This window comes from Heliangelus exortis, chromosome 25 (genome assembly GCF_036169615.1).
Source record: "Heliangelus exortis chromosome 25, bHelExo1.hap1, whole genome shotgun sequence".
In the NCBI taxonomy this organism is placed as follows: domain Eukaryota; kingdom Metazoa; phylum Chordata; class Aves; order Apodiformes; family Trochilidae; genus Heliangelus; species Heliangelus exortis.
In genome coordinates, this window is record NC_092446.1 from 3997184 (window position 1) to 4006478 (window position 9295).

The 9295-nt window shown below is 54.1% G+C and overlaps 1 protein-coding gene across 1 annotated transcript; it reads right to left on the reverse strand.

Annotated features, from left to right (window-relative positions):
- Positions 1 to 450: 450 nt before the first annotated feature.
- Positions 451 to 6866, reverse strand: RPS10 (ribosomal protein S10). The gene is given in 6 exon segments (XM_071768166.1): positions 451 to 538; positions 1050 to 1105; positions 1649 to 1726; positions 6474 to 6645; positions 6718 to 6821; positions 6824 to 6866. Coding segments are annotated over 6 exon segments (495 nt in total). The 3' UTR covers positions 451 to 496.
- Between the last annotated feature and the right edge of the window lie 2429 nt (positions 6867 to 9295).

A 9295-nucleotide genomic window follows, 5' to 3' on the forward strand; every position in this document is an offset into this window, starting at 1 on the left:
GACAGTGCAGGGGACCCCATGGCACAGCCACCCAGCCCTCCCTAAGCCAGGGTTAATTAACAGAGGGATTAGGGATAAAGGCAGGCACTGCCTGTGTCTGCTCACAGGGGATCTCTCAGGCCAACACAAATTTCCTGATTTTTCTGTCTGCAAAACAGAATTTGTCCCTCAGCCCAGCTTGGGTGGGTTACTGGGGATGACTGGTGTGAGTGTCTGCCTGGGCAGAGCAGGCAAACAGCCTGAAGCATTCCTGTGCTGCCAGGAACCAGCACTCCCCATTCCTCTGGAAGAATCACCTCTGCTCCCTACACATCAGGAACTCCCAAAAGTTCCTTCCTGTAACCTCCTTTCCTCTCCTGTTGTTTAAGGCACCAAAGATCTGAGTCACCTCCCTGCAAGGTGAGCTCCAGGCTCAGGCACTTTAAGAAGATGCAGCCATGGGAGCCAGGGGGCATTTTCACCTCTTTTATTATACACAAAACATGAGCAGGAAGTTCTACTGAGGGGGCTGACCACGTCCACGACCAAATCCACCTCTCTGCAACAGAAAAGGGAGAGCATTAGAAGTCACCCTATTAGGCAAGGGCCAGCAGTCAGAATAAAGCAGCAAAACCACCAACCTGACTGCCCTGAACTCCACATTTTTCTGACAAGCACCCCCTGCTCCCAGCACTGCCTGACTCTGACCTGCAGGACACCTGCCATGGGTTAACCAGGTAACTACAAACCAAGCCAGCCCAGCCAGCTCTGCCCATCAGGTCTGAAACACTTCTAGTTCTGAAGCAATAAAATCATGTATTTCCTCCAGGGAGTTCAGCTGCTGCCTTCCTGTCACACCTCTGAGGCCACCACCAAGTTTCCCCATCAAGAATTCAGCAAACAAGCTGAACATGAAGGTTAAACCCAGCTGCCAGCCTCTTCCTCACAGCCAGAGCCAAACAGCCAGGCCCAGCTGGCAGACCTGAGAGGCACCACCCAGATCTGACCCATCCACTTGCTCCTAATCAAAGCCTCAATAAAGGAAGAGTATTTCAGATGCAAATACTCACAAACTGGAATTCAGTGGCTGCTCCAGCACCAGCCTCAGCCTTCTTGTCAGCACCAGCTGCAGAGAGAGATGGGTGAGTTATAAACCAAGGGATACACTCCCTAAGTATTGTGCTCCTGCTTGGAATCAAAGGCTTGGAGTCAAAGAGGCAAAACACAGACTGTTAGGGAGTTAATGAGCCCATCCCAGAGAAAATCCCCTGCTCCAGCTTGACAAAATTCAGGATCACCTCCACAAGGAGCTGCAGACAAACTGAGAGGATACAGAGCACAAGAGGGAAATTTTTCACCAGTCAGGCACTGGAATGGTCTCCCAGTAAAGCAGTGGATTCCTCCACTTTGGAAAGTTTGAAATCTCAGCTTGCCAGTGTGCTGAGCCACCTGACATCAACACCACCAGGAGGATTGGACCAGATGATCCTTGAAGTCCCTTCTGCCCTGACACGCTCTGAAACTCCGCTGCGTAAAACCTGAGCTATTTCCAATTTTCCTTTTTTTTTTTTTTCTTGAAAGGAAGCCAACCCTGAATTGGCCCCAAAAGGGGGGAACAAAAGCCCCCAAAGGGGCTGCCCAAGGTCTCAGCCCCCTGAGGGACACTCACGTGGCACAGCACTGCGTCTGTAGGTGTCCCTGTCAGCTTCTCCCCGGGTGAGGCGTGCGGGACGTTCCCCTTCCAGCCCTGGGAGGCAAAACACAAATGTCAAAAACCCACCCAGGACACACAAACCTCACCCCACGGGTGAGCCCGTGGCTCCAGGTAGAAAAAAACCCAAAGTTAAATATTGGAGGTCCCAGCAGAGCTGCACCTTGGGGTGTAAACCTGAAGAGAGAAGTGAGGGAATAAGAAAAACTTCATTTTAAGAGTGAAATTTGGTCGTGTGCTTCAGCTTGTGCTTGGGGGGAGGTGAAATGAGGTGAAAAAGGATCTGAAGGTATCATCCCAACAGTTTTCTGGCCCTCAAATGAGAGACTAAAGTTTATTATAAAAATAAATATCAGAACCACAAGGAATCTCTCATCTCTGACAAACTCCTGTGCAGCTACATCCCCAACTGCACAATTCTGACCCCATCAGTGCCACAAATCCCCCACACTGGGAGAGCTGAATAAACCCAAGAGCAAATTATCTGTGTAGCACCAGATTAATATCAACCAAAATATTTCCTGCCACTCCTAGGGGGCTCATCCTGCACCCCCAGGCCAAGGCAGTGACACCCAGTGCAGGGCAGCTGTGCCCCAGGGCACTGCCAGCAGCAAGGAGCACAAATCCTGATTGACACTCTCAGGTGTAAATTGGTTTTCCACTGGTTTTCTACTGGTTTTCCACTGGTTTTCCTGTACAAAACCCACTTCTCCTAATAGGCAACACAGCTAAAGTTAAAGATAAACACACTTAAAGATAAACACACCTTCTACAGCCTTCCTTCCTGTCAGGTTCAACCAATATTTTTATTTTTAAGCTTCCAAGTCTGCCCATCCTTAATTCCAAGCAGTTCAATGCCACCTGTAACAGACACAGACTGCAAAGCTCAGGCAGCCACCTCCAGCCTGCTCTGCCCTGACTCTTCCACCTTCTGCACCAAGCTTTGCTCAAAAAGTCAGCAGCACCCCAAGGAAAAAGCCAGAGAGGCCTCAAAACCCCAAGAGGTCAAGCAAGACCTGGGAGCTTGGGTGCTGCTCCTCCACCTGCAAGTCCCAAACTCCTGGAGACAGGAGGCTGCTCCAGTTCTTTGGAACATCCAAGGGAGAAATGTGGGAATATAACAAAGGAGGAATGTGGGAACATCCAAGGGAGAAATGTGGGAACATCAAGGGAGAAATGTGGGAACATCCAAGGGAGAAATGTGGGAACATCCAGGAGAGATATGTGGGAACATCCAAAGGAGAAATGTGGGAACATCCAAGGAAGGAATGTGGGAACATCCAAAGGGGAAATGTGGGAACATCCAAAGGGGAAATGTGGGAATATCCAAGGGAGGAATGTGGGAACATCCAAGGAAGGAATGTGGGAATATCCAAAGGAGAAATGTGGGAACATCCAAGGGAAAAATGTGGGAACATCCAAAGGGGAAATGTGGGAACATCCAAGGGAGAAATGTGGGAACATCCAAGGGAGAAATGTGGGAACATCCAAAGGAGAAATGTGGGAACATCCAAGGAAGGAATGTGGGAACATCCAAAGGGGAAATGTGGGAACATCCAAGGGAGGAATGTGGGAATATAACAAAGGAGAAATGTGGGAACATCCAAGAGAGATATGTGGGAATATCCAAAGGAGAAATGTGGGAACATCCAAGGCAGGAATGTGGGAACATCCAAAGGAGGAATGTGGGAACATCCAAAGCTTCCCAAAGAAACCATCACCTTTCCCCATTTCAGTGCCCTTCTCTCCTTGGAAGCAGATGGTGCTACAACCTTGTCAAGCTACAAAAAAAACCCCAAAAAACAACCCAAAAAAAAAACCCCAAAAAACCCAACAACAACAACAAAAACCAAAAAACAAAAACCACAAAAACCAAACCAAACAAAACAAACCCCAAACAAAACCAACCAAAAAACCACAAAAAACCAACAAAACACACACACAAAAAAAACCCCACGAAAACCAAAACCCACAAAAAAACACAAACAAAAGCCAAACTGCAGGAACTGGAGGTGAACTCCTCAGCAGCCTGTGCCTCCCCAGGCCTTGGGGACAGGACACAAAGTGTCACAAGGACAGCTCAAAGAGCTTTGTCATGCAGGGCTCCCCTGCCCCAGGCAGTGCCACCCCTCAGGTTGAGGGCAGAATAATGACATTTTCCAACTTCAGTCAGACCAATGGCAGCTGCAGACGAGGTGCAGAGATCCCCAGCTCCTGCCTCCAGGGAGAAGAAATCTTTCCTGTGCCTGGATCCCCAGCTCCTGCCTCCAGGGACAAGAAATCTTTCCTGTGCCTGGAGCCCTGGAGCCCTGGCAATGCTGCTCTGCTGACCATGGCTCTGGGGATTTTTCCTTTCCTTTCTTTTGCCCTCCCCAGGGACAGGAGTTGGATCCTGAGGGGTCCCTCCCAACTCTGTGATTGAAGTTTCCAGAAGTTTTGATCTCCCCAAAGATCCTCTGGGCAATGTTACACTGTGGTGATTCCTGTTTCCTACTGGACAAGAAACCAGGAGGGATTTGCAGAGCATTCCCACGTGCACACAGACAACAGGATTGTCCTTCCTGCTCAGGATTATTCCCTGGAACTCAGAAACCTTCTCAGAACAGAGCTGAAAGGCACAAGAACTTCAGCACAGTCACTTCCAGGTTCTTTACACTGCTTTGTTCCATGGCTTTCCTCACCAAAAGGATGGCAAAATAGCTCACAAGCAAATAAGGATCCACCAAAACCCCAAACTGTAGCTTCTGCCTTATCTGGACTAAGCAGAGAGGTCTGCAACCCAAAATTTGCCATTTTTTTTTCTTCTTGAAGAAGGATACCTGCAGGGAATGGGGTTCAGCCCAGGGGCTGCAGCACCTTCTGGGGGGAAATGCCCAAGAGAGGCAGCTGTGGGCTGAGAAGTCACCAGCAGCAGCACAACTGCCACCTGCCTGGCTTTGGGCTATGAAAAACCTGCCAAGGACCAGATCAGGACCCCAAGCTCACCCCTCACATCCATGTGGTGTGAATCTTCAGAGAAGTGAAGGCAGTTTTGATAACCTGACTTGCCTGGCAGCTCACTGAGCAGATGTAACAGCACTCTGGGGGTCCAATGTGAGCCCAGGTGAGGCAGAACCAGCACCCAAGACCCAGCTTTGGTGTTCAGGTGCCAATCTGAGTTTGTTCCCTTTATCCCAGCCAAGGCCACACCACTTGTCCACTCCAGAAACCTCTGCTGAGGAGAACTCAGCCCAACCCAAGCTTCTCTGTGCCTGCAGTGCACACCCTGAGGCAGAGGGGTGGTCACTGCTGCCCAAAGCTCTGCCCAAAACAGACAGAACAGTTCTGGTAGGGATTGGGCAGAGAGACAGACACCCCAGCTCCTCCCTCAGCCAGGTCTGGACACACCAGGAGCCAGGACAGCAATCCCAGTCCCTTTGTCACCAGAGAAGCCCCAGGACCCCCACACTCAGCCCCCTTCACCCAACTTCACTCCTTTCACCCAACTTCACTCCTTTCACCCAACTTCACTCCTTTCACCCAACTTCACTCCTTTCACCCAACTTCACTCCTTTCACCCAACTTCACTCCTTTCACCCAACTTCACTCTTTTCACCCAACTTCACTCTTTTCACCCAACTTCACTCTTTTCACCCAACTTCACTCTTTTCACCCAACTTCACTCTTTTCACCAACTTCACTCTTTTCACCAACTTCACTCTTTTCACCAACTTCACTCTTTGCACCCAACTTCACTCTTTTCACCCAACTTCACTCTTTTCACCCAACTTCACTCTTTTCACCCAACTTCACCCTTTTCACCCAACTTCACCCTTTTCACCCAACTTCACCCTTTTCACCCAACTTCACTCTTTTCACCCAACTTCACTCTTTTCACCCAACTTCACCCATCTTTGACTCTTTTCATTCCACACCAGGAGCCAGGACAGCAATCCCAGTCCCTTTGTCACCAGAGAAGCCCCAGGACCCCACACACTCAGCCCCCTTCACCAACTTCACTCTTTTCACCCAACTTCACTCTTTCACCCAACTTCACCCTTTTCACCCAACTTCACCCTTTTCACCCAACTTCACCCTTTTCACCCAACTTCACCCTTTTCACCCAACTTCACCCTTTTCACCCAACTTCACCCTTTTCACCCAACTTCACCCTTTTCACCCAACTTCACTCTTTTCACCCAACTTCACCCTTTTCACCCAACTTCACCCTTTTCACCCAACTTCACTCTTTTCACCCAACTTCACTCAACTCTCCCTCTTTTCATTCCACACCAGGAGCCAGGACAGCAATCCCAGTCCCTTTGTCACCAGAGAAGCCCCAGGACCCCCCACACTCAGCCCTTTTCACCCAACTTCACACTTTTCACCCAACTTCACTCTTTTCACCCAACTTCACCCTTTTCACCCAACTTCACCCTTTTCACCAACTTCACCCTTTTCACCCAACTTCACCCTTTTCACCCAACTTCACCCTTTTCACCCAACTTCACCCAACTTTGACTCTTTTCATTCCACACCAGGAACCAGGACAGCAATCCAGTCCCTTTGCCACCAGAGAAGCCCCAGGACCCCCACACTCAGCCCCTTTCACCCAACTTCACCCAACCCCCTCTCTTTTCATTTCACACCCAGCCTCAAAGCAACAAAACCTCCGTGCAGCTCCTCCTAATATTTACACCCAAAAAACCCACCCAAACCTTTACCTTCTGCCAGCTGGGAACCTTTCAGCTGAGGAACCACCACCCCAGAGGCTGCCCCCCCTTCCCTGCTGCCCCCCCCTCACCTTTGGGCCGGGGTCTCCCCGTCTCGGGGCGGCTGCGGCGCAGGGTGGCGGGGACGATCTCAGGGGGGAGGTGGAGATAATCCCGGAGGTACTGGATGCCCTCGTTGGTCAGGTACCAGTAGAAATGCCTCCAGGCAAACTGCTCTTTCACGTATCCACGGGATTTCAGAGACTGAGAGAGGATTCCCAGGTTGTTATTATCTGGCTGACCCCTCCCCCAGGCTCCCCTGCCACCCCTGCCCACCTGCATGGCTTTCATCACGTGGAGGTTGGGCACGTTCTTGTCCACCAGCTCGGGGTGTTTGGGCATGTGGACATCTTTCTTGGCCACCATCACTCCCTCCTTGACAGGAGCTCATAGATGGCAATTCGGTTCTTCTTGGGCATCAACATCTGAAGAGAGAATCACAGAATGGGCTGGGTTGGAAGGGACCTCAGAGCTCATCAAGTCCAACCCTTGCTCCACTCCCCCCGTGGTTCCCAGCCCATGGCACTGAGTGCCACATCCAGGCTCTTTGGAAATATCTCCAGGGATGGAGAATCCACCCCTTCCCTGGGCAGCCCATTCCAGTGTCTGATCACCCTCTCTGTAGAGAATTTCTTCCTAATATCCAACTAAACCTCCCTGGCAGAGCTAAGGCTCTGCCAGGGGAGGTTTAGGTTGGATATTAGGAAAAAATTCTTAAGATCATGGCTTCTTGTCTTACTGATACCTGCCTGGGAGCAGAGCCCGACCTCCCCCTGGCTCCAACCTCCTTTCAGGGAGTTGGAGAGAGTGATGAGGTCTCCCCTGAGCCTCCTCTTCTCCAGCCTCAACACCCCCAGCTCCCTCAGCCCTTCCTCACAGGACTTGTGCTGGATCCCTTCCCAGCCTCCTTGCTCTTCTCTGGACCTGCCCCAGCACCTCAATCTCCTTCCTGAGCTGAGGGGCCCAGAACTGGACACAGGACTCAAGCTGTGGCCTCCCCAGGGCTGAGCACAGGGGCAGAATCCCTTCCCTGGACCTGCTGGCCACGCTGTTCCTGAGCCAGCCCAGGATGCCATTGGCCTTCTTGGCCACCTGGGCACACTGCTGCCTCCTCTTCAGCTTCCTGGCAATCCAGACTCCCAGCTCCCTTTCTGCCACTCTGTGCCCAGCCTGGAGCTCCCCATGGGGTTGTTGTGGCCAAAATTCAGGACCTGGCACTTGGAATGTTGAACCTCATCCCGTTGGATCAGCCCAACTCTCCAACCTCCTTTCAGGGAGTTGGAGAGAGTGATGAGGTCTCCCCTGAGCCTCCTCTTCTCCAGCCTCAACACCCCCAGCTCCCTCAGCCTCTCCTCACAGGATCTGTGCTCAGTCCCTTCCCCAGCCTGGAAGTTGGGGGGGAGCAGTGAACACCCCCTGGTCACTTGAAACAAAAGCCGTGGGGGAGTCCAGCAGAGTGATAAAATATTAACAGTGAATCCGTGGAAAAGCTGGGGGAGGAAATAACTCCTCACTCGTTGCTCCTTTTCAACAACCCCAGCCAGGGATCCTCTCCTCTGCTCCTCCTGGAAGAGCAAACCCAGCAGAGCTCCTGTTCAGCGTTAATAACAAACTCCATCACTCTGAGAACGACCGGAAGGATCTGCCCGCAGGCAAACGAGGGACCACGGCCGGGCAGAGCTCAGGGCACGGCCCCACAGCCGGTACCGGGGCTCTGAGGACACTCGTGGGAAACCCCACGGCAGCGGGGCCAGGGAGCACCCGGGCCCCCACAGACACCGCTGCGGGGCTGGGGGAACCGCGGAACTTCCCGGGCACTGCGCCCCACACGGGGCTGCTGAGCGCTGGGGAAGCCCCGAGCCCCGGTCCCGGGTGGGAAGCCCACGGCTGGGCACTCCGCGGGATTCCCTTCCCTGCAGCCCAGGGGGATGCCGGTGCCGGTGCCCGGGTTCCGCCAGCCCAAGTTCCGTCCCCTCCCGCCCCTCAGTCCCGAGACCTCCCAGGGCCTGCAGCCCCCGGGCCTTCCCGCCCCGACAACTCGGCCTAGAACCCCCCCACTCCGGAAATCCCCCCGCAGGAGGCCGGGCCGGGTCTCCCCGCTACAGCCCAGCAGCGGCCCCGCGTCACAGCCCCGGGATGGCCCCGATGCGGGGCGGATGCGGGCCCGGAGCGCGGCCTCACCGTGGCGGCGGCGGCGGGGCCTAGAGCGGAAAGGAGGGCGCCTGCGCGGCGCAGCCACTTCCGGCCTCCCGCAGGACCCCTGGCGGGCGGGGTGGCCGCGGTGCTGCCTGAGCGGAGCGCGCAGGACCCCCGGCAGCCTGGGGTGTCCTCCGAGGTGCCTGACGGCGGCTGTCACCGCCGCATCGGTGGCACCGGGAGGGGGGGGGAAGGGGGACCCACCGGCTCCTCCCGGCCTCGGGACCGCTCCGCGTCCCAGCCCGTGCCCTCCGCTCACATCGCCACTACAGTCATCCCCCCAGATGTCTCCAGTCGCGACATCCCTTCCGTGTCCCACTCGTGTCACCTCCACTCGTGTCGACTCCTCCACGTCCCACTGGTGTCATCACCTCCACGTCCCCACTCGTGTCACCGCCTCCATGTCCCCACTCGTGTTTCCTCCTCCATGTCCCCACTCGTGTCACCACCTCCACGTCCCACTCGTGTCACCACCTCCACGTCCCCACTGCAGACACCCCCCTCCCCGTCCCCACTCGCGACACCCCTTCCGTGTCCCACTCGTGTCACCGCCACCTCCAGGTCCCCACGTGTGTCACCTCCTTCACATCCCCACTCGTGTCACCCCTCCACAGCCCCCACCCCATGTCACCCCCCCCGTGTCCCCCCTCCCCGGGCT